Raw genomic sequence first — 27,083 nt, forward strand, 5'->3', positions numbered from 1 at the left:
TTTAATTATAGTATAGCAATTGGTGCTCACTATATGACATATGATGGCCATAAAGGCAATTTATTTCTGGTGTATGTTTGCCATAAAGGCATGTGCAATATTTTTATGATGATGCCATAAAGGCAGCTATTTTTTATTAAGTTTGACCTCTTTATTAATATATTCATTTAAGTTTAATAAAGTATTTAAAACAGCAATATTTATTGCTTCTTTATTTCTCCTGATTCAAGTGCAAGTCTTTTCATTGACTTCTTTATTATCAAAATAGAACACCACCAAATAATCGTAATCTTTACACTTAATAGAACACCATATTCTTAATAGCATAAACGTGTAATATGGTAGATATGGTAAAGGAAAACAAATATGGTTAGTGAACCAATCGCTATCTAGAAATCATAGAAATTGGCTGTGAATGCCGCATTGTGATTGATTGATCATGATACTTCCATAATCAGTTCTGAGGTAGCAATCGTTTCCTCCTTGCTACCAGGATGTTGAGGGGTCAAACCCCATTTAGGGACCATTCTCAGGTACTAATTTTCTCCCCCCCCCCCCCTGAAAGAAAAAATTGAGCCCAAGGTAATGGGATTTGAGCCCAAGGTAATGGGTTTGAACTACGAGGTAAACTATTCAGTTATCTCACAATAAATGTGTAGGAAAAAGTGATAGTGTACATGCTGGACCAGAAATATTTGAACAGTTGTGTAAATAAGTAAATAATTACAACATTCCAAAAAATAGGACAAGTTGTTTGACTTCTGCATGTGTGTTTAATATTTTACTGTTTGGACAAGATGAGAACTGACGTGCATCATCGAGAAAAAGCAATGATAATGTGTGATAAATGTTAATGAATGGAGAAACATCACTTCTTCACTTAGTCTCATGAAGCCCATACTGTTTGAAACACAATGCATAATACAAATATAAAATTAAACTGCGTGAAATCAATATGGTATATTAAAATAATAAATCAATATCAATACCAACAAATTTCATTATAAAGTTTGTGCTTTTTGCTTTGTGATGTGAAAATGATAGCATCAAATGTTTACATTTTAAAGTACAGTTCATTGAATGTTTATTGTTCTAAGAAACTTAAATAATTGTAGAATAGTTCACATTGAAAAGTTATAGTCTTTAATACAGAAGTGTTATGAAATCTAATAGTTGCATTAAATCATTAAACGTCAGATGAGTCAGGCTGTTATCAAATAAAGACTTAAATCCAACGGATTGTACTAAGCATTCTTGATAATAAATAAATGCATAAATTAATTTTGTTTTCCTTGAGAACAAATCTTAATATTGTACTCAAATATTGTTTTTCGTGAGAAATATAAGCTCTGAATCTTCCTGTTTTGTTAAGAAATATATAATATGGCCATTACCTATGTTTCTTGGAGAAATATATTGCCAGCCCAATGTATTCCCCTTTAGAAAGCAATATGAGGCATAATTTCTTGAAAGATGAATGCTTTATAAAAACAGAGTACCAAAACTTAGACTACATCTGTTTCGTGGAAGATCAGAATAAAATGGAATATTTGTATGTACAAGAAATAACACTGGAACATTTGTCAAATGCTGAATAAACGCATCCTTGTCTGATTGATAGCACCGCTGGACTAAGAACGTCAGAAAATGAGAATAAAGTTTTGCGTGATTGAATGAGAAATAAAGGCATCTGCCCATAATGTGTGAACTATGATGTATTGTTAATTTCTGAAAATGACATAATTTTGTTTTTCAAACTTGCAAATAAAGGCACTTTGCCCATTCATAAATTTTGCACATGTTATTATGATTTTGCAGCTTTGAATTTTGTTTTATAAGAATTACAGCGGAGTCACATTTACAAATAACCAAGATGACCAGATGTACATGTAAGGATCCTGCACACCACTTGAATTGTTTTGTAACCATTATTTTGTAGCCTTGAAGATAATTTATACAGCCTGTTTAAACTGAGCGGCAATCTGGGAAAACAGGGCTTAATGCATGTGCTGAAAGTGTCATCCCAGATAAGCTTGGGCAATCTGCACAGGCTAAGCAGGGACGACAAAGTCCACCAACTCTTTGTTACAAAGAGACTTCGGTTATAAGAAAAATACTTAAAAGGCTGAAAGTGATTACCCTGTGCAGACTTCAAAGGCTAATTTGTGATGACACTTAAGTAATATGCATTAATCCCAGAGGTCCACGAATGAGACTCGAATGTTGGAAATTTCCAAGCGGAAAATCAAGTGGCAAGCTTTGTCAATATGCTGTTGATTTCAGTGCAAAATAAAATCTTTGAATATCATATGCATTGTGTGTTTTTACTGTCTTGCCTTCCTTCAGTTTTTGTCCGACTGACTCGAAGTTTGTGTCGAGTTCTGATGACGGGACTGTGCGTGTGTGGGATTTCATGCGATGTTACGAGGAGAAGATTTTGAGAGGTAAGAATTCTTGGAAGGTGACAGAAATTTAAGAATTAGCCAGGCTCTAGGAAACTGTGGCCTCATGCATGTCTGCAAAGTGTCGTCCCAGATAAGACTTGCAATCTGGGCAGGCTAATCAAGGATGCCACTTTCCTCTTTTGTGGTATTTTAAGTTTAAGGAAGTCTTATCTGAGTAAAAAATCCATTATTGGCTGTAAGTGTTGTTCCAGATGAACCTGTGTAGACTGCGCAGGCTGATCTGGGAGGATACTTTACGCACATGCATTATGCCCGGTATTGGTGTTTTCTTGCCGATGCGCTGAGTTTTCACACACCAACATACCAAACCATTCTGTATTTGGGAGTTTCTGAGGCATCTTTATTCTGCTTCATGTCCTTGGCAAGATCATGCATGCATGGATGTGAGAGTTTTTGTCAAAATGGCTTTTTATGCCCCTTAAGGGTGGCATATAGTTTTTTAACTTTCTGTCCGTCCGTCCGTCCGAAAACTTTAACATTAGTCATTACTTTTGCAATATTGAAGATAGCAACTTGATATTTGGCATGCATGTGTATCTCGTGGAGCTGCACATTTTGAGTGGTGAAAGGTCAAATATATGGCGTCTGTCTGTCCGTCTGAAAACTTAAACATTGGTCATAACTTTTGCAATATTGATGATAGCAACTTTATATTTGGCATGCATGTGTATCTCATTGAGCTGCACATTTTGAGTGGTGAAAGGTCATCCTTCAAGGTCAAAGGTCAAATATATGGTTTCAAAGTGGCGCAGAAGGGGGCATTGTGTTTCTGACAAACACATCTCTTGTTGAGCTTAAAACACTTCATGCATTCAATGATTTTAAAATACCTGTATACCAGATGGTTACATAGATAATGAGTGGACACCTAGAGAACTTGATTCTATTAGGACTTATGCCAGTTTTGACCCTGTCTTTCTTGAGGATGGTATCTATGCAAGCTTGGACAAGAATAGTGTTTAGCAGGCTGGTTGTTGTGATACATGTATAACTAAACTTATTGTTAAAACTAGGTGAAAAAAGAAACGAACAAAGGTTTTCTGTTCATACTTAAACAGTAAGGTTGTCCATGTAGATTACCACACTATGGCTGGAGGTTTTGTGTTCAATGGTGGAGTGCTGGGAAAATGGCAACTTTATAAGGGTGTCTTTCATTAGAAGCAGATGGCTTCCTTTCAGTTCTGAAATAAGCTCTCAGTTGTCAAAAATAAAACTACTCTTGGTCTTAATACCTAATGCAATGAAATATTTGGATATAAATATTCTCCTATGCGAGCGAGTCTGTCACATGTAAATCCCAAATGGCTACCTAAAATAAATTGTCTAGATAGGGTGTGTCAAATCTTTATTTCCTATGATTTCAAAACCACTTGGCACATAATTATGTTTGAAAAGGACCCATATTTTTTAAGAAATGTTTAATGTAAACAACAAACAATCCTACTTATTTGCAATTTATTTAATGTTCTTAACTTAAAGGTATAACTTCTTAACAAAACTGTTCTTGCAAATTTAATGTATGATATGTATTGGTTTCTTAAAGCTCATGGTCGGAAGTTGAAATAACAGTTCAAAATATAGCACTTTATTGTCTTAATTCCTGTATTTTCTGTACTAATGGTACAGAGAAACATTCATGCATCAACCATCATCAGTATGTGGTCCACAGTAAGCCTAAATAAGGTACTTCCCTTTTTCTGGCCAGATCTCACCGCACTTGTGAAATTACAGGTATTGCCCTTTTGTGTGTGCTAAAAATGACAATCTGTTTTTACACCTTTTTGAAAAACGGCCATATGACCCAACAATCTCCCAACACAGCTCAAATTTTATTTGACACATTATTTGGAGCATTCATTTGTCCAGCCTGGATGTATTTTTTTTTAAATAACTTGGCAGAAGTAATGGTCCAGGGTCAACATCACAATTCAAGGTCAAAGGTCAACTTTAGAAAATTAGTGCTTAATAGTTTGTCCACAGCAGAACTCTGTCCAGAATTGGCAAATTGTCAAATAATTTGGCAAAATTGATCAACATGCTGAGACATAGTGTTAGGCACAAGAATCAGATACTACGTCAAAAATCAAGGTCAAAGGTCAAATCGTAGTTTTTAATAAATTGAGGATTTTCAGCGAGGCTGTTTTCAGAGAAAACCCGAGCTATTGTCATAGCCAGCTCGCGATCCGCCGTAGGTGTCGTGCTAAAACCTTAACATTGGCCATAACTTTTTAAATATTGAAGATAGCACCTTGATATTTGGCATGCATGTGTATCTCATGGAGCTGCATATTTTGAGTGGTAAAATTTCAAGGTGATCATCATCCTTCAAGGTCTAGGGTCGAAAAAACAAAGTCAAGGGAAGTAATAAGCTTTAAATGGACATAGTTATCTGACCTGCCCGCGTATCTATTTTTGTTAAATAAATCAAAGCGGCGCAGTAGGCAGCATTGTGTTTCTGACAAACACATTGTGGTAAAAGGTCAAGGTCATCCTTTACGGTCTATGGTAAAAAATACAGATTTAAGGGAAGTAATAAGCTTTAAAAAGGGAGAATATTATTCAATATTGAACATAGCCACTTTATATATTTGGCATGCATATGTATCTCATGGAGCTGCACATTTTGAGTGGTGAATCTACAATCATGGTAGTGGCTTTTAATTATTTGCTACTAAAAATAGAGATTTGTTACAGACGATTTTTTTCAAGGGAAGTAATTTATATCATTATAAATCTCATATTATATTTTTCCTTACCAAGAAGTTCTTTTCACAGTTACTGTACAGATTTATTATATTGATTATTTATAACCCAAATGATTGATTTGTCAAAGTTTTTTTAAATGATATATTTATAATTTCTTTGATGTTCATTACATACCTGTGGACTTATGTCCATAGATACATGATCAATTCTGGCTATGATCTCTTTTAAACCACAGGCCTTGTTTGTCAGTGATGTCTGACATGGTCATAATTGACTGTGAGACCCTCCCCCCCTGGTTGGATTGGACAAATTTCAAGGGAAGTAATAACCTTTCAAGGGAGATGATTTCTATACCTGCCAAATGATAAATAGAAATTTTATTTCAATGCGGCGCAGTAGGGGGCATTGTGTTTCTGACAAACACATCTCTTGTTTGGTCACTAGGCCAAAGGTCAAGGTCACTGTGACCTCTTAAAAAAAAAAAAAAGAAATGAATCTGACAAGCTTTCGCAGCAGAGCGTGGCACCCGTTATGCGGTGCTCTTGTTAAATAAGCAGTTATTTCTGCTAACTTGTCCAACATGCACTAGTTGTATCCTTAAATATAAGGGGTGCTTTACTAGTAAGACCAAACTTGTTCATCATTGGTATTCTATCTAAATGAGTGAATACAAGTTTTAATACAGAAGATGACACTCTTTAAATGTCTGACTGAAAATTCCACATATAACTCACTATGCACAGCACTGTAATCATTTTCAAGTGATGATGTTTGCGTTTATCACTGCACACACAGTGGGGAGCTAAGTTGCATTGAATTATTTTGCTCGAATGTTAAATAACTTCCAATAAACAGCAAAGGAATATAGATATACAAATCTTAAATGGATTTACTGTAAAAATATCCATACAAATAAGTGATATATAGAATGGTGTAAAAATAAATAATATTAAAAAGTATAATTGTTTTTGCACAACCTTAACCAAACTCAATGTTGATTTTAAAGCTATGCTCACCCTTTTGGGTCATGGAACCTTTCTCTGCAGGTTTCTTACAAAAGTAAAGTTTATGTGAAATATCAAGGCATGTTTAATATATAGGCCCACACTACAATATACATGTATTAACATGCTGGTAAGGTACAGATTTTGTAACCTCTAACAGTAATTTAAATGTGACAATTGTAAAATATTAATATCGGATACCATGATTGTTTTGTTTTTTTGAAGAAATCAGTTTAATGTTAAATGTAATTTCAAGTTGACACCTCATCATTTTTTAAACAAGACAATATATAGGAAGCAAAAAGTAAGAAAGGGAATAACGCTGAGTAATTTGGACCAAGTGTTTTGGTCATTGTGCACATCCCCTTAACTTTTTACCACTTAGATACATATTTTGACGCATGTGTAGTCCCTTAAAAAATTAAATTTAATTAAAGACCTTTCTTACTGTATGCAAGTTTTAAAGGCTTCATTTCCAACCCTTAGATATTCGCAAGCAGCAAACAGCATTTAACCTGAACAGACTGCGAGTTACTCGCAGGCTGTTCTGGTTTTATGCTGTTTGCACAAAGCCATTTTCACTTTGCCTCTGAGTGGGAAAGATTTAATGAGTTCTACCCACCTATGAAGTTTCAAGATGAAACCTCTGGACATAATGGGGGGAGGGGTATTCTGATGAAACCACATGGTTGAAAGGTTCTATGTTTACTCAGCAACATTGTTTTGCGGTTCTGTACATAATTTGTTATAGTAATGTCCAAGTTGCAAATTGCTGCATATTGTGACAAGTGTTTGTTTTTTGTTTGTTTTTTTTTGGGGGGGGGGGGGGAAGAATTCTTATACATAAAACAACAATAATAATTATGTGTTGTTACAAACATGTATTTTATACAGTAAAACTTGTTTAACTCAAGGTTGCACTGGGTTGTCAGAAATGCTTGAGTTGTTGAAGGTCTGAAATTCTTAAGGTGTCAATATTTAGAAGTTAGCAACATTCACTAATATGTATAACTATTTTAAGTCATCAACATAAGTGTGTACAATGTTAAAAATATATGTTAAACATGTTTATGAAAAAAATTAGAGCAATACAACTGCTAAGTTGTAATAATTATTATTTGTTTAATGTGTCTATTAATATTTAAGAAAATAAATAAAACAAGAAAGAGAATACTATGCATAACCTTAATTTTGAGTACACTTAAAGAAATTATTTTATAATAGGGGATATTGTGTTTTTGAGACATTTAAATCGCAAATTAATTTTAATAGGGGATAATATTGTTTTTTTGAGACATTTAAATTGCAAATTAATTTTTAATATGGGATGATATGGTGTTTTTGAGACATTTAAATAGCAAATTAATTTTTAATAGGGGACTATCTTGTGTTTTTGAGACATTTAAGTTGCAAATTAATTTTAAATTGGGGATAATCTTGTGTTTTTGGGACATTTAAATCGTGAGAAAATTAATTTGGCAAGGAAGAGGGACCAAAATTGTAGTGTCCAAAAACTATTTATACACATGGCATATCAAATTTACTCTTATTAGATGTATATTTTTATGTCCCCCACTATAGTAGTGGGGGACATATTGTTTTTGCCCTGTCTGTTGGTTGGTCTGTTGGTTGGTTGGTCTGTTGGTTGGTTGGTTTGCGCCAACTTTAACATTTTGCAATAACTTTTGCTATATTGAATATAGCAACTTGATATTTGGCATGCATGTGTATCTCATGGAGCTGCACATTTTGAGTGAAGAAAGGTCAAGGTCAAGGTCATCCTTCAAGGTCAGAATTCAAATATATGTGGCAAAAATCGCTCATTTTATGAATACTTTTGAAATATTGAAGATAGCAACTTGATTTTTGGCGTGCATGTGTATCTCATGGAGCTGCACATTTTGAGTGGTGAAAGGTCAAGGTCATCCTTCAAGGTCAGAGGTCAAATATATGTGGCCCAAATCGCTTATTTTATGAATACTTTTGAAATATTGAAGATAGCAACTTGATATTTGGCATGCATGTGTATCTCATGGAGCTGCACAGTTTGAGTGGTGAAAGGTCAAGGTCATCCTTCAATGCCAGAGGTCAAATATATGTGGCCCAAATCGCTTATTTTATGAATACTTTTGCAATATTAAAGATAGCAACTTGATATTTGGCATGCATGTGTATCTCATGGAGCTGCACATTTTGAGTGGCGAAAGGTCAAGGTCATCCTTCAAGGTCAAATATATGGGTCAAAATTGCTCATGTAATGTCACTTCTGCAATATTGAAGCTAGCAATTTTATATTTGAAATGCATGTGTATCCCATGGAGCTGCACATTTTGAGTGGTGAAGGGTCGAGGTCAAGGTCATCCTTCAAGGTCAAACGTCATATAGGGGGACATTGTGTTTCACAAACGCATCTTGTTTTTAACTGATATGTGTTAAGAATAAAGCCTGTTATTCTGTTCTCTCTAGGAATGGGAACAAATATACACTTCAACACCGTTATTTCGAACACAGATAATCCGAAGTCACCGTTATTTCGAAGTATTTTTCTGGTCCCGATTTTAGTTCTCCTTTGTTTAATGTAAAATTTCATTGTTAATCCGAACTTCGTTAAACCGAAGAAATCGTTAATTCGAAGTGATTCAGTCAGTCACAACACTATAATTCGCACCTAATTATCAATCTTTAATCCGAAGTCAAAACTGCAAAATACAGTGCGTAATTTCACACCTTTGTCGTGGCGCGTCAAAAGCCGATCATTACACCTTTGTCGTCTGCGTGAACACCGTTGTTCAGAGATACATCGCGTATTAGTTAAAAAAAATGTTTCATTTCCGAAAATGTATTCATATGTATGTATGTCTGATAATTTGTGCTATTCTTTATATTTTATATGTTCTTTAATTAGACAAATATAAAAACAAGAAAAAGAATCGTTTTATTCCTCCGTTTGTTACAAGTGGAAATCTATTTGCTATTCTGACTAGTTTACGCTTTTAAGTAAGCGTGTAACAAAACCATGCGAATTTCACAACGTTTCATTTTTACAGAATCAAAGAAGTCTTCTGTCAAATGTTTATTTCGAATTATAGTTAATCCGAAATTTTTTAAACGGTCCGACGACTTCGAAATAACGGTGTTGAAGTGTACTTTAACTGGCCAAATATTCAAATCCGAAACACTGATTCCAATATTCTATTTTACTTATAAAAAATAATTGATACATGTTTTTAGCATAAAAACTGAAGTTGGTGCAACTACAAAGTTGCTTTCAAGTTTTCTGCAGATGACTGTCCAGTATTTGCCCGTTATGTAATTATTATTACAGCTGTCGTACTTATTGTAATAATTGGCATACAAGAGGGTATCGGCATCTTTTGCAAGTAAAGTTTGTCCCAGTCAATCAAAATATTCACAAAAGTTATAGTGACATAACCGTTTTGTACTCAGTGTTAATCCCTTAACCCTTTACCACGTAGATACGTATTTTGACACATTTGTAGTTCCTTTTACGTTAGATAAGTTACCATTTTTTAGCTCGGCTGTTTTCAGAGAAAACCCGAGGTATTGTCATAGCCAGCTCGTCGTGTCCCAAACCGTAACATTTTGTTAACCTTTTGAACATTGGCTCTGAAATCAAAGTGCTTTTAAACTTCATATGTAGGTGCACCTTGATGAGTTCTACATGCCACACCAATTTTTGGGTCATTAGGTCAAAGGTCATGGTCATTGTTACATAAAATATATAACTTTAACATAAACCTTAACATTGGCTCTGAAATCAAAGTGCTTCCACCTACAATTTTGAAACTTCATATGTAGATGCACCTTGATGAATTCTACCCAAAACACCCATTTTTGGGTCACTAGGTCAAAGGTCAAGGTCCCTGTGACCTCTAATACAAAAACTTTAACATAGGCTCTAAAATGAAAGTGCTTCCACCTACATCTTTGAAACTTCATATGTAGATGCACCTTGATGAGTTCTACATGCCACACCCATTTTTGGATCACAAGGTCAAAGGTCATGTCACTGTTACCTTTAATATAAAACTTTAACATAAACCTTAACATTGGCTCTGAAATCAAAGTGCTTCCACCTACAACTTTGAAACTTCATATGTAGATGCACATTGATGAGTTCTACACGCTGCACCCATTTTTGGGTCACTAGGTCAAAGGTCAAGGTCACTGTTACCTCTAATATAAAACTTTAACATAAACCTTAAAATTGGCTCTGAAATCAAAGTGCTTCCACCTACAACTTTGAAACTTCATATGTAGATGCATATTGATGAGTTCTACACGCCACACCCATTTTTGGGTCACTAGGTCAAAGGTCAAGGTCACTATTACCTCAAATATAAAACTTTAACATAGGCTCTTAAATCATTGTGCTCCCACCTACAACTTTGAAACTTCATATGTACATGCACCTTGTTGAGTACTACATGCCACACACATTTTTGGGTCACTAGGTCAAAGGTAAAGGTCACTGTGACCTAAAGAAAAAAAAATCTGACAAACTTTCATTTATTCAAAACTGCACCCGCAGCCGAGCGTTGGCACCTGTTTTGGGGTGCTCTTGTACAAAATTCATGTTTTAAAGGCTTCATTTCCAACCCTTAGATACTGATGAGCAGCAAATGACATGAAACCTGAACGAGTCAGTCTGTTCTGGTTTTATGCTGGTTGCAAAAGCCATTTTCACTTTGCTTCTTATGGGGGAAAGGGTTAATGGATTCTTATTGCAGCACATGAGCTAGGTTTCAAAACAGTTAATTGATCACACTTGTCTGTAATGGCTAATTGTTTTATAAATATCAACTACATACATTGCATATGCATTCCACTTTTGATACTATAGATTTCATTTGAAGAGGTCACTTAGATTAGCATCTGAATAATTGTCCGTGCCGATGGACTAATAGAGAATACTAGGTCGGTGCCGAATAAAGCAAAGTTTATTTTGCAAGGCTTAGAAAATCTAAACCACGAGCCTTGGTGAGTGGTTCAGATTTTCGTGCCGAGCTAAATAAACTTTGCTTTATTCGGCACCAACCTAGTATTCGATTTATCCCATCAATTTTCTTAGTGGTAAATTATTTCTTTAAAAATAGAATAGGAAAATCGAACTACACAGAAAATCCCAAAGTTATTTGAAGCAAACATTGTTTCATCATTTTAATCGTGCCAAGCCTAATACATTACAAAAAGATCAGTAACTAACCTGTTTTTCGGTTTATCATACCTCTACGTTCCCGATTTTTAAGAAATAATGACAAAATAAAACACTAAACAACTGCAGCTTTAGCGTGAAAGAACATGCATTGTGTCGTATGACGTGTTAATAATGACATCACGAGTTTGCCCACTTAATATTTGTAAATAATATTTTTTGCTTTTTGAGTTGCATTATGTGTTAAAAATATATTACATCTTGGTATCAAATTGTTTGTTTTGTTGAATCTGATTCGATTTTACTAAAGATAATTACTTTATAGTTGATTCCGAGTAATATGACCATTCTCCGCCGCGCGTGACAGCTATATTTCAGCACTGCCGAAATAGAGGAAAATTTATTCCACAGTGGTTTATTTCGACAATGCACGTCTGATGATGGGATAAATTAATTCTATACTGACCAATATGAACTGTAAGGTTATCATTTCTACATAACAGTTTCTTCGGTAAAGAGCAATTATTAACAATATAGCTTTTGTACTCTACACATCTTGTATACAATACTAAAAATCCCATAGTCGTATGCACTCAATAAATTTATTTAGCAATCATTGCACCCAGACTGCCCTTACTTTCTGCACTGTGATTTGACTTTGTTACTGTTTGCATATCATTTGTGCGCTTTTTGTAGTAGGAACAATTTTTAAAATGTATACACGCAGTTCAGTTCCTAATCAGAATATACTAGTAGATGCTTTTTCCCACTTCTTCAAATATTGGTATAAAAGATGAGTTTTAGAGTGATTTATTCTATAATAAAGAACATATGAAGTAGCTTTATGAGGTTCAAAAGCTACAAGAAAAAAAGAAGATACAATTTCCTGATTAGTTTCCATCCCTAGTTTTATCACCAGGTGAAAAGTAGTTTTCATGTTTGACAGTCCTTACACTGACTTTTAATATCTTGTTATCTCACGCGAATGGCGTTAGGATATAGAATTTGCCTTGTCTGTCACAAAATTTATTTTTCGAGGGAATATTAATTCAACAAATTTGCTTGTTCAAATTCAATACTGCATAGGCTAGGGACCTACACTTGTGCTGAAGTTCTGAGTTATCAATGAGCTAGTTAAAGGTGGTCATTTGTTATGAAAGAATTAAGGATTTTTCCAGGACTATGAGATTTGTGTGAGCTATCGTAGGCTTATGAGTTATCAATGAGCTTGTTAAAGGTGGTCATTTGTTATGAAAGAATTAAGGATTTTTCCAGGACTATGAGATTTGTGTGAGCTATCGTAGGCTTATGAGTTATCAATGAGCTTGTTAAAGCTGGTCATTTGTTGTGGAAGAATTAAGGATTTTGCCAGGACTATGAGATTTGTGTGAGCTATCGTAGACTTATGAGTTATCAATGAGCTAGTTTAAGGTGGTCATTTGTTATGGAAGAATGAATGATTTTGCCAGGACTATGAGATTTGTGTGAGCTATTGTAGGTTTATGAGTTATCAATGATCTAGTTAGCAAAAGTTAATCAGTATTATGTTTAAGTATTCCATCATGATTTTGGACCTCATTTTGCAAGGTAACGGAGCAGATGTGAAATGTGTCGGCTTGAATCTTTTTTAATGGTATTTGCAAGGCCCCATTATGTATATTCCAGTTGTTAAACAGGTGTAGTTATTCTCAATGTTGAACATTATTATTTTATATTTTTAGCTCACCTGATTGCTCAGGTGAGCTTTTAAGACCGGTCTTTGTCCATCGTATATCCGTCCGTCAGTTAACATTTGCTCGTAAACACTCTAGAGGCCACATTTCTAATCCCATCTTCATGAAACTTGGTCAGAAGCTTTGTCCCAATGAAATCTCAGCCGAGTTCGAAACTGGGTTGTGCCGGGTCAAAAACTAGGTCACTAGGTCAAAAAAAAGAAATACCTTGTAAACGCTGTACAAGTCACATTTCATGCCAAATCTTCCTGTTTCTTTGTCAAAATGTTTGTCTTAATGATATCTTGGTTAAGTTCAAAAGTGGTTCCGATCCGTTGAAAAATATGGCCGCCAGTGGGCGGGGCAGTTTTTCTTATTTGGCTATAGAGAAACCTTGTAAACACTCTAGAAGTCACAATTTTTGCCCAATCATCATGAAAGTTGGTCAAAACATTGGTCCAATTGATGTCTCGGACGAATTCGAAAATGGTTGAGAACGGTGGAAAAACATGGTCACCAGTGGGCAGGGCATTTTTCTCCATATGTATATAGTGGCAGTTTTCCTTATTTGGCTATAGAGAAATCTTGTAAACACTCTAGAAGTCACAATTTTTGCCCAATCATCATGAAAATTGGTCAAAACATTGGTTTTATTGATATCTCGGACGAGATCGAAAATGGTCGGGATCGGTGAAAAAACATGGTCGCCAGTGGGCGGGGCATTTTTCTCTATACGCATATAGTGAAAACATGTGAACACTGTAGAAGTCACATTTTTGGCCCAATTTTCATGAACATTTGTTTTCTTGATACGAGAGTTGAGAAAAAAAATGGTTCCGGTCAGTTGAATAACATGGCTGCTGGGAGGGGGGCAGTTTTCTCATTATGCCCCCCCCCTTTCGAAGAAGAGGGGGTATATTATTTTGCTCGTGTCGGTCCGTCCATCCACCAGATGGTTTCCGGATGATAACTCAAGAGCGCTTATGCCAAGGATCATGAAACTTCATAGGTACATTGATTATGACTCGCAGATGACCCCTATTGATTTTCAGGTCACTAGGTCAAAGGTCACGGTGACCCGAAATAGTAAAATGGTTTCCAGATGATAACTCAAGAACACTTATGCCTAGGATTATGAAACTTTATAGATACCTACATTGATCATGACTCGCAGATGATCCCTATTGATTTTCAGGTCACTAGGTCAAAAGTCAAGGTCACGGTGACCCAAAGCAGTAAAATGATTTCCGGATGATTACTCAAGAATGCTTATGCCTAGGATCATGAAACTTCATAGATACATTGATCATGACTCGCAAATAACCCCTATTGATTTTCAGGTCACTAGGTCAAAGGTCAAGGTCATGATGACCCGAAATAGTAAAATGGTTTCCGGATGATAACTCAAGGACGCTTAGGCCTAGGATCATGAAACTTCATAGGTACATTGATCATAACTCACAGATGACCCCTATTGATTTTCAGGTCATTATGTCAAAGGTCAAGATGACCAGAAATAGTAAATTGGTTTCCGGATGATAACTCAAGAACGCTTAGGCCTAGGATCATGAAACTGCATAGATACATTGATCACGACTCGAAGATGACCCCTATTGATTTTCAGGTCACAAGGTCAAGGTAACGGTGACCTGAAATAGTAAAATGGTTTCTGGATGATAACTCAAGAAAGCTTATGCCTAGGATCACGAAACTTCATAGGTACAATGATCATGACTCGCAGATGACCCCTATTGATTTTCAGGTCACTAGGTCAAAGGTCAAGGTCACTGTGACCTGAAATAGTAAAATGGTTTCTGGATGATTACTCAAGAACAATATGCCTAGGTTCATGAAACTTCATAGGTATATTGATCATGACACGCAGATGACCCCTATTGATTATCAGGTCACAAGGTCAAAGGTCAAGGTCACAGTGCCAAAGAACGTATTCACACAATGGCTGTCAAGGTCATGGTGACTAAACTTAGAAAAATGGTTTCCGGATGATAACTCAAGAATGCTTACGCCTAGGATCATGAAACTTCATAGGTACATTGATCATGACTCGCAGATGAAATAATGATGAAACTTGACCAGGATGTTTGTCTGGACAATATCTAGGTCAAGTTTGACATTTGGTAAAGATTGAATGAACCGACTCCTCTCAGGTGAGGGAACTAGGGCCTTTTTGGCCCTCTTGTTAGTTAAATATGAGCCTTAGAAAAAGGGGCTTAATGAATGTGCATAAAGTGTTGTCCAAAATAAGCCTGTGCAGTCCTCACAGGTTAATCAAGGAAGACAATTTTGGCTTTAATGATATTAATTTTTTACAGAACGTTTCTTCTTAGCCAAACCAGTTTAGGAGAAATGTGATTAGCCTGTGCAAACTGCACATGCTATTAAATCTGGGACAACACTTTCTGTACACACATTTAGTCCAGCTTTCTCAGTATAAGGCTTTTTTAGTTAAAAAATATTCCCTATGTGACCTTTAACCTCTTGTTGGCAGGTCACGGAGCGGATGTGAAATGCGTAGACTGGCACCCTACCAAATCCCTTGTGGCTTCAGGTAGCAAGGATAACCAGGTCCCTATCAAACTATGGGACCCAAAGTCAGGGCAGAGTCTGGCCACCCTGTGAGTTAAAAGTTTAAACCTATTTATGTTAGTTTGATTTTGTTTAACGAGTCTGTTTCTTGGGTAGAACAAGTTCTTTGTGTCTTTTCGGGAGATCTTAAGAGTGCTCCAACAGTTGGTATTGAACACATGAACTTTAGGTCACAGTGGCAGACACCATATCAATTACGCCACAGTGACCTCTGATTCTGTGAGTACATGCAGCAATTGAAAAGAATGGAATACCATATGACTAAAATTATGGAAAAAAAACAACTGAAAGAAGATGATATATTTTGAAGTTTAACTCTTTCTCTCTCACATGCGCACTTTGATGTATTTGTTGTCCGGTTTAAAAATCCTATTATGTTAAAGACTTTTTTTTAAAAGATTCAAGATTCAAAACGCTTCATGTCCAAGCCTTAGATACAGTTTTAAATTTGCTGGATCTGTTAAACAATGAAGAGTATGTGTGATCCCAGTAAGGGTCGGGTGTTATAATAGTTTCTTCCCCAGATTTTTCAAATACTAATTCATTCATGATTGCTATTGTTGGATAATTTTTATCCAATCATAAAGTCCTGTGTCTTGCAAATATGGGTCTAATGTCATATGCCATCAGCGTAGCTCTAGCTAGACAAGCCTGCGCATCAGCACAGTCTGCTCAGGAGCTACACTGTCCAGTATGCACATGCTGGTCAGGAGTTAGGCTGGCAGCACATGGCATTAGACCCATTTTCGTATCACAATGGTCATATGGGACTTCAACACAAATTATCCAACATTAGCGTAAATCAGAGGTTGAGGTAGAAGACCCATTTTTGCATGACACGGCTCATGTATCAATTGCAGGCATGCTCACAAGTTCACTGTGATGGACATTAAGTGGAACAAGAACGGTAACTGGATGTTGACTGCGTCACGCGACCACCTCATGAAACTGTTTGACATCCGAAACCTCAAAGAGGAGCTACAGGTCTTCAAGGGACACAAGAAAGAGGCTACAGGTGGGGGCAGTGGAATAGTATTGTGTTCTGGGAAAACTTGGATTAATGCATGTGCGTAAAGCGTTGTTCCAGACTAGCCTGTGCAGTCAAGACTGGCTAATCAGGGACGACACTTCGCTTTTATTATGCACCCTTTCAAAGAAGAGGGAGTATATTGTTTTGCTGGATGTCGGTCTGTCTGTCTGTCTGTCTGTCAGTAGACCAGTTCGTTACTGATCAATAACTTGTGAACAGATCGACCAATTGACTTGATACTTTCCATGTGCATTGGCCTTTGCCAGTAGATGACCTCTATTGAAATTTGGATCACTATGTCAAAGGTCAAGGTGTCTGTTATACTAAGAGTGAAAATTGTTTCCAATCATTAACTTGTGAACCTAGTGACAGATTGGCTGGATACTTCCCATGTGCATTTGCATGAAATTGAGATCACTAGGTCAAAGGTCAAGGGTACTGTCACAATTAGTGTGAAAGTCGTTTCCGATCTTCACATGTGCATTGGTCTTGGACAGTAGAAGACCGCTGTTAAAATTAAACTTATTTAAGTGGCTAAGTCATACTAACATGATAAGATTAACTGTTATGGTCAGTTTTGTTACAAAACATCCTGTGTCAAGGCCCAGTTTGGAGGGAATCTGTCTATGACTACGGAGCTCTTGTTGAACTTATAATTTCTATTAAATAAAATATCAACCTGTTGAATAATGCTACTTATGTGTAAAGTTTAATACATCATTTGTGACTGTGATAAGCTCTTGATACATGCCCTCTGTGCCTTCACAATTGAACATTACCACAGAGGCACAGAGATAATAATTATCTGGTGGACCTGCAAATTATGACACTCGCATGACTTACATGTATAGATAATTTAAACTGTTGATAACTAATATCATAGAATTTCCTTTTGATATTATATACAAGATTAAAAAATTGGTGAAGTGTGTTCAGCAATTCAGATAGCTAAAATTTTATTTGCTTGAGAGACAAGACGGACTTTGGTCGAAGCAATTGACTTGTACCTTACAATTTTGAAAACTCTGTCTCCTGATGCTGGTGTTATTGTGAGGCAAAAGCTGTTATTGTACAGTGTTGAAGTTGTGAATAGCCAATTGATCTAGTAATTTGTATTATAATATTTGTCAACATCAAGAATGGGAGCCGCCTTAGTGTCTTTGCTTACAAAAGATACAGAAACAGTTTTTCCCTATTTTTGCACGATGTGTAAGAACACACACACCGAGACGGAGGCAAAGGCTTATTGTAAAGAGTGTGACTCACTCTTTTGTGACGAATGTGTAAAACTACACAGTCAGTTGTTTCAAAGCCACACCTCTAATGGACGTGAAGAAATGGAGAAGTGGCCAGTTTCCATAGCTACACAGGAGTTTCTGGAGAACTGTAAAGTTCATAATGGGAAGAAACTGAAACTATTCTGTGAGGACCACAGCCAACTGTGTTGCAATACTTGCATTCGATTGAGTCATCGGTATGTAGGATGTAGTATTTTGTGTTATATTTATTATTTTTATGCTCCCGGTAGGGTGGCATATAGCTGCCGCATTGCCCGTCCATCTGTCTGTCCGGAAGTCTGTTTTCCAGAGGTTTTTTATGCAGGGCATTGAGCTGATTTTTGTAATGTGAGTCTGTCTACATGACCTACAGATTAAGCATAAAATTTGGTCCATTCTGTTGATTTTTGGTGAAGATAAAGCCTTGGACTGATCAAAATTTATTTCAGGGGAAGCAATAAGCTTTAAAGAGAGATAATTTTTATTTTCATGTGGCAGGTACAATGTTTGTTTTTGACAAGGGAAGAGATATTTTTTAAGGGATATAATGTGATGGATGAGGGTTGATTTATAGCAAGAAAAAAGGATGGAGATTTAAGACAAAAGTTGATATAGAAATTTTCTCTATAACAACTGTTTTCCGAAAAACATGTATGCAACGCTTTCAGATATTGAGATTATTTGTGGTATGTGTGTTGTAAACCAACAATACCTTCAGATGAAGCGTGAAATTTGTTCCGGTCCATTGAATTTTCGCAAAGTTATGGGCCTTTGACAATTTTTCTCTAAAATAACATTTTATTTTTTATGCCCCCGGTAGGGTGGCATATAGCAGTTGAACTGTCCGTCAGTCAGTATGTCAGTCAGTCTGTCTGTCCGTCCAAAGAAAACTTTAACATTGGCCATAACTTTTTGACTATTGAAGATAGCAACTTGATATTTGGCATGCATGTGTATCTCATGGAGCTGAACATTTTGAGTTGTGGAAGTTCAGGGTCAAGGTCATCCTTCAAGTTCAAAGGTCAAAAAATATATATATTTATTTTTCAAAGCGGCTCAATAGGGGGCATTGTGTATCTGACGAACACATCTCTTGTTGAACTGCGAGTCTACCTACTTGACTTACAGATGAAGTGTTAGTTTCGTTAAGGTCCATGTATTTTTGTCATGTTATTATACTCCCACAAACGAAGCTTAGGGGGGTATATAGGAGTGAGCTTGTCTGTCGATCAGTCGGTCTGTCTGTCGGTCCATATTAAGTGTCCGCTCTCTTATTCAAGTTGTTTTCATCCGTTCTTCACCAAAATTGGTCAGATGTTGTATCTAGATGATGTCTTGGTCAAGTTCAAATATGGGTCATGCCGGTTCAAAAACTAGGTCACAGGGTCACTTAGTGTGTTTTAAACATTCAGCATTGTGTCCGTTATCTAATTCAAGTAGTTTTTATCCGAAGGCCAAGTTCAAACATGGGCCATGCCAGATCAAAAACTAGGTCATGGGGTCACTTAGTACGTTTTACACATTCAGCATTGTGTTCACTCTGCAATTCATGTAGTTTTTATCTGATCTTCACCACACGTGGTCAGAAGTTGTATCTAGATGATGTGTAGGTCAAGTTCGAACATGGAGCATGCCGGTTCAAAAACTAGGTCTTGGGGTCACTTAGTGCGTTTTAAACATTGAGCATGGTGTCTGCTGTTTTTTGTGAAGACAACATGCAAAATATTCTGTGTCAATGCGGCATGTGGGGGTATTTGTCTCGTCTGTGACAAAGCTCTAGTTGTTCTTGTTTTCTCAAAACTAGCTGCCATCTTAATAGCAGGGTGTATTGTGCTACACATGCAGCTCTTGTTTATGATAAAACCTAGGTTACTTGTTTACAATGCAATTACAATCCAAGTGCTGAAACCATAGGCAAATTAGACAGATTCTTTATATGTTAAACTAAATTAATTGAATCAAGTAATATGTTTGTAGCTTCTACTATAATCTAATATATCAAAGAAATCATGTAGCACATAATCTAGCTAAGGACAGAGCATGACTGGTTATAATCTGACTTTTGACCCAATAGAAGATACATTATACAGTGCATGTTTTCTATATAAATGCTTTGTGAAAAAAGGGCAATAATTTATTGATTAATGATTTTTTTGCACTTCAGACAGTGTTCAAAGGTGAACTTGATTGCTGACACCACTCTATCTGCAAAAGACCATCAGCAGCTGTCAGTCAAGATCAACTCCATTCTTGATCAACTTATGAAGCTGCAAACGAACTGGGAGAGCAACATAAAGTCACTGCAAGTGTCATATGAAGAGAGGCTTAATGAGGTTAGGAGTATGAGAGAGAGAATAAATGCCACCTTAGATAAGCTGGAGAAAGTCACACTGAAGGAATTGGATGAACTTAAGGCCAGCTGGAATGTGTCTCTCAAGTTTGATGTTGACACATGCTCCAGGCTTCGTACTGAGCTGACACGTCTCAGTGATGCAATGCTGGAAATTGGGAAAAAGAACGAAGAGTTGGCCTTCATAGGATTAGCCCATCAGAAAAGTGAAGAGATGATAAAACAAGTAGACACATACCTGAAAAACAATTCCATACAAACAGAAGTTTCCTTGAAGAGGATTGATTACAATGGACCAGGTATTGAATGGTATTTATCTAGCGCTGTAGGTCTTGTTAATACCATACACATTTCCAAGGAGTTGACCATGCAGGGGAGCCCAGACCAGGCATTCACAGTCACAGGAGCAACTCCAGTCAGTGTAAGAATAAATAGTGATACCAGTGACTGTTGTATCACAGGCATTTGTGGTCTTTTCAATGGTCAGCTAGTTGTTGCAGATAATGAGAGATTGAAGCTGTTGGATCTGCAGTACAAGGTTATCAGTGATTGTCATATGCCTGACCTTATATGGGACATGTGCCTGATCACCCCCTGTCAGGTAGCAGTAGCTGTGAACAAACATATAAAATTTGTCTCAGTGAACAATGGACAGCTGGTGATTGACAGAGAGCTACAGCTATCACATGAGTGTAGAGGTGTTGCCTATAACCAGGGCGAACTCTATGTGACCTCTGGTAATGCTCTGTACAAGTACACTATCGTTGGCACACTTGTGAACTACAAGATGTTTGAGGATACATCTTCTTATATGGCAGGTAATCAACATGAATATTACTATCCTGATAATTATCAAATGTATCATCAAAGTAATATTTCTTAAAATGTAATGTTAAAACAATGCCCTTTCTATTTATACGTCATTTACGTTTATTATTAATTGATGTTATCAATTTTCTCTTTCACCCTGTATCCTAAAAAAATTAAAGATTTATTATTTGTATGCCCCCTAAGGAGGGCATATAGTGATCTGACTGTCCTTCTGTCTGTCCGTCACACTTTGCGTTTAGGTTTCCAAAAATACTCATAAATTCTATGTCGCTTCCGATGTAACATTCATATTTGGTATGCATGTGTATATGGACAAGGCCTTTCCATAGGCACACACATTTTGAACCCTTTGACCTTGACCTTGATCTTAGGGTCCGCGTTTAGGTTTCGAAAAATGCGTTTAGGTTTCGAAAAATGCACATAACTTCTATCAAAGCGTTTATCGGGGGCATATGTCATCATATGGAGACATCTCTTGTCTTTTAATATATTTGCATATGTATTGTTATTTGAGGTTGGGGTAGAACAGTTAAACTATCAGATTCTTCTTACAAATTGCTAAATGATATTTATCATTAATCTATACAGTCTGCAAGTGTGCAGTGAGTCCCAGTGGTGACAAGATCTATGTTACCAACAATAGCCAAAACAAGCTCCTCACTCTGGCCAGGAAGGGGACTGTTATCTCCACCTTCACTGACAGAGAACTACAAGGCCCACGGGGAGTTCATGTCACACCTGCAGGACAAGTGCTTGTTTGTGGAAACTTGTCCCACACTGTCATACAGGTGGACAGAGAGGGCAAGAAGATTTCTATGCTGAAGGATGGTCTTCAGTCACCTCGATCAGTCTTCTATAACTGGAAAACTGGGTCTGTCATTGTGGGGCAATCCAATCAAGACATTGTAGTGTTGAAATTAGAATGAAATCAATTTTCTGAGATAACATAATAGTAATACACATTTTGAATACAAATTTACATGATAAGCCTATTGACATTTTTATGCCCCCTTTCGAAGAAAAGTGGGTATATAGTTTTCGCACTGTCCGTCTGTAAGTCTGTCGGTTTTTTTCAGCACTGTCTGCGCCTCTGGAAAACGGAGGCATTCCCAATGCAAACGGACCTGATCCCAAACCGAAATTATAACAAAAATTCCCAATATCCAATTTGTTGTTGAAAGAAGTGTCTTATAACTTATGATTATTCGATTATTAATGTTCCAACTCATCCAGCTGATGTGTATAATACCAGCAAGCACTTCTGAGGTTGAGCGAGGGTTCAGCACCATGAACATGCTGTGCTCCCCATTTCACAGCACATTCACACAAACCAAACTTACTCATCTGATGCTTACCTGCATTTAAGGTCAAAATAACAAATAAAAACAAATGTATTTGTTTAACCTCTGACTTATTTAAGCATGATAAATTCACAATGTTTTCCCAAAATGAGCTGTTTCATCGAAGCAAAAATTCCCAAAATGGACAATTTTGTCGATAAAAATACCCAATTTGGTCAGACTCCTTTTCCCAAAATACATGTAGGCAGAAAAAACCCTGGTCTGTCTGTCACACTTTTCGTGTCCGCTCTCTTATTCAAATAGTTTTCATCCGATCTTTACCAAACTTGGTCAGAAGTTGAATCTAGACAATATCTAGGTCAAGTTCGAATATGGGTCATGCCGGGTCAAAAACTAGGTCAGGGGGTTGAAAAAACAAATCAAAGGGAAGTAATAAGCTTTAAATGGACATTATTATCTGACCTGCCAAATTATATATTCTTGTTAAATAAAACAAAGCGGCGCAGTAGGTGGCATTGTGTTTCTGACAAACACATCGTGGTAAAAGGTCAAGGTCATCCTTCAAGGTCTAAGGTCAAAAATACAAATCCAAGGGAAGTAATAAGCTTTAAAGGGAGATAATTATTCAATATTGAACATAGCAACTTGATATTTGGCATGCATGTGTATCTCATGGAGCTGCACATTTTGAGTGGTGAATCTACAGTCACGGTAGTGGCTTTTAATTATTTGCTACTAAAAATAGATAGTGGCTTTTAATTATTTGCTACTGAAAATAGACATTTGTTAGAGACAACTTTTTTCAAGGGAAGTAATTTATATAGTTATAAATCTCATATTATATATGTCCTTACCAAGAATTTAAGTTCTTTTCACAGTTACTGTACAGATTTTTTACTTTGATTATTTATAACTGAAATGATTGATTTGTCCTCCCCCGCCCCCCCCCCCCCCCCCCTCCCGTGTTTGGATTGGACAAAATCCAAAGGATGTAATAAGCTTTAAAGGGAGATGATTTCTATACCTGCCAAATGCTAAATAGAAATTTTATTTCAAAGCGGCGCAGTAGGGGGCAATGTGTTTCTGACGAACACATGTCTTGTTAAAATTCTATGAATGTCAGAAGACGTCAAATTTTGTGCTTTCGATTTCCTTTCGAAATTGTTTATTGTACTGTGAAAACTTCATTTGAAATATTTAGCTGACATAATTTGAAATTCACTGTATAACACTTTATTGTATGTAAGATTGTCAATAAATTGATTAATTTAAAAAAGAATGATGATTTTATGTATAGTTGTATTGTAACATTCTTTTAATAACTTATTTTAGTGCCTACTCCGCAGTATAAATTTTAATTAAGCATTTTATACTATTAACCACTTTGTTGAAACAATGGATTATCATTGTGTGCTGTTCCATTGTGTTAATTTTTAGCCAGGTTTTCCAAAGGAAAAAACTGGTTATTAGATTGGCAAATGCGGGCGGGCTGGCTGGCTGGCGGGCGGGCGGAACAAGCTTGTCAGGGCCATAACTATGTCGTTCATTGTCAGATTTAAAAATTATTTGGCACATTTGTTCACCATCATTGGACGGTTCACCATCATTGGACGGTGTGTCGCGCGAAATAATTACGTCGATATCTCCAAGGTCAAGGTCACACTTTGAGTTCAAAGGTCAAAAATGGCCATAAATGAGCTTGTCCTGGCCATAACTATGTCATTCATTGTGAGATTTTAAAATCATTTGGCACATTTGTTCACCATCATGGGACGGTGTGTCGCACGAAAGAATCACGTCAATATCTCCAATGTCAAGGTCGCCACGACTAAAAATAGATTTAAAAAAAAAAAACTTACAAAGGGGGTTAATTTTGTTTGTTCATTTCAAAAGTTCAGTTTGAGTTTTCTCCCTTTATCAGATTTTTTTTTCACAATGAAAACCTGGTTTTGTGACAATTTTGTCCCTTGTTTATATTGCCCTAATGATGATGATTATTATTATTATTGTATTTGTAATTAATATCATAATTATTAAAATTATAATTAATGTTGTTTAATTTGTATAAGAAGTTGATCATAAAACTACTCGAGGAGACAATGTAACTGTTTCCAACTAAATACCCGTGTTGTGTTTAAACTATTTATAGTTATTTGATGGTCATTACCAAAACAGTCTTTATGAAATTTGGTTGTAATTTTTATCTTGAAAATATCTTTGGGGAGTACGAATCTGAGTCACATGTGTCCAATAATTTGGAATCTATGAATCATTTTTGAAACTTGGTAAAACAGATTCTTTTAAAGATATCAAGGCTATGTTAGAATCTGAGACAGGTGGGATAAAAGACAAGGTCATGTCTTTGACAATAGGTGTTCCTTAAAATGAAGTAAGCAATTGAGGGCCATGATGGCCGTCTTGTTCAAAGAAGTATCATATCCCTGAGAACTGGTAAGTCTTACAGAATCGTTGATGTGATATGCACCAAAGGGAACAAATCTGTAGCAAAGTGGATTTTTATTTTGATAGCCTGATATAAGGAAGAAATTTTAAGCTTGTTAAAAAGAGTACATGACCAGTATTTAGCTCACCTAAGGACAATGGTCTCATGGTGATTGAGATTGTTTGATTGCCTTTTGTCCGTCATGCAATGTGTGGCGTCAACATTTGCCTTGTTAACACTCTAGAGGCAACATTTATTTCCAATCTTTATGAAATATGGTCAGATGATTTGTGCAAATGATATCTTGAACAAGTTCGAAAATTGTTTTGGTTGGTTGAAAAACATGGACACCAGGGGGCGTGGACGTTTTTCTTATATGGCTTTAGTAAAAACTTGTATTGTTCATTTAAAGGAAGTATCTTCTTAGGGAAAATCCAGTTTAGACAGAAAGTGTCCCTGATTAGCCTGTGCTGACTACACAGGCTAATCAGGGACAACACTTTATGCACTAAGCCCTATTTTCTCACTATTAAGCTCATGTTATGTTCATATTATTATTTAGATACATTGATTTCAACTGCCTCAGAGTATCAGGGTGTTTTTTATTGGTTAATTTAAGGGCTTCCTCTCATTATCATATTACAGTGATAAACAAGATAGTACACAAACAAAATGCATTGAAGGCTTTGCTGTTACATGTAAATAAGAAATGCCCATAGAAATGATATTTATAAAGTATTTGAAGTCCTTATAAATTAAATACTTTTTATGCCCCCGGATCGAATGATCGGGGGCATATTGTTTATGGCCTGTCTGTCTCTCATTCTGTCCCAAAACTTTAACCTTGGTGGCGGCGCAATAGAGGGCATTGTGTTTCTGACAAACACATATTTTGTTACTTATTGTAATTTAATAATAAACACTTGTGAATGTAAACTGTATATATGGAATGATAAGGGTTGAACTTCTATACTTGAAATATCAAGAAGGCTGTTTGGCCTTGAGTACAAGTTATAGCTGCAGCAAGACTGTACACTCCAAGACCCCTCTCAGTTTACAAAACAAGTATTAAAACAAAGCTATTCATGCCATTCTTAGATATATGAAACGATTGTGCCACCTCACTATCTGGAAAAATAACCGTTGTGATGCGTTTTTAGCTCACTTGAGCTTGTTTTATTGCCTATTGTCTGGCATTTGGCACAATTTTAGCTAACTTAAGCTTGTTTTATTGTCGTTTGTCTGGTATTGTGGGTCCATTGTGCGTCATCAACATTTACCTTCAGGAAACAATTGTTTATCCAATCTTCAAGAAATTTGATCACAACATATGTCATAATGATATCGTGGATGAATATAAAGTCTCAGAAAGGGTGGGTGAATGTATTGCATCAACTTTTTAGCTCGACTATTATATATGAAATATATATAGTGGAGCTATCCTACTCATCCCGGCATCGATTTCTGCATTAGCATTAGCGTCTGCGTGCAAATTATAAAGTTTTCGTACTACCCCAAATATTTTCTTTCTCCCTTGACATATTGCTTTCATATTTTGCATACTTGTTAACCAACATGACATCAACCTATAAACAAGAGCAGACAACTCTATCAAGCATTTTGTTATAATTATGGCCCCTTTTCCACTTAGAATATGCAGCAAATGTTAAAGTTTTCGTACTACCCCAACTATTTTCAATGTCCCTTGACATATTGCTTTCATATTTTGCATACTTGTTAACCAACATGACCCCAACCTATAAACAAGAGCAGACCACTGTATCAAGCATTTTGACATAATTATGGCCCCTTTTACACTTAGATAATTGAACATTTTGCTTAAATTGCCAGAACTTCTTTATTGATGATCACATTTTATTATTACTTTGACAAAACAACACTTACCTGAATACCACAATGGATTCCACCCAAACAATACCCTTCGCCCCTACCCAGAATCCCTCCCCCCAAACCTTCCCCCTCATTTTTTTTTAAACATCTAATAAATTACCACACCCCACATTACACCCCATCTCACCCCCCTACCCCACCCCAACACCCCATTTTTTTTTTAATTTTCATCTTATAAATTACCACACCCCACATTAACCCCCCCCCTCTCACCCCCCTCCCTACCCCCCCCCCCCCCCCCCCAATTTTAAATTATAAATTATTGAATAT

The 27,083-nt window shown here is 36.3% G+C and overlaps 1 protein-coding gene across 3 annotated transcripts in view; it reads left to right on the forward strand.

Annotated features, from left to right (window-relative positions):
- The window catches only part of LOC127882101 (pre-mRNA 3' end processing protein WDR33-like), a 68,893-nt gene that overhangs the window by 18,823 nt on the left and 22,987 nt on the right, over window positions 1-27,083 (forward strand). The window contains exons 8-10 of one of the 3 annotated variants that reach the window (XM_052430535.1): window positions 2,347-2,444; window positions 15,573-15,699; window positions 16,531-16,685. In XM_052430535.1, coding sequence (XP_052286495.1) covers window positions 2,347-2,444; window positions 15,573-15,699; window positions 16,531-16,685 — 380 coding nt within the window. Of the gene's footprint in view, window positions 1-2,346; window positions 2,445-15,572; window positions 15,700-16,530; window positions 16,686-17,611; window positions 18,175-20,141; window positions 21,146-27,083 lie in introns of those variants that run through there. The other 2 variants (XM_052430534.1, XM_052430532.1) reach the window with 2 other exon arrangements.

The sequence above is a fragment of the Dreissena polymorpha genome, chromosome 5 (genome assembly GCF_020536995.1).
Source record: "Dreissena polymorpha isolate Duluth1 chromosome 5, UMN_Dpol_1.0, whole genome shotgun sequence".
NCBI lineage: Eukaryota > Metazoa > Mollusca > Bivalvia > Myida > Dreissenidae > Dreissena > Dreissena polymorpha.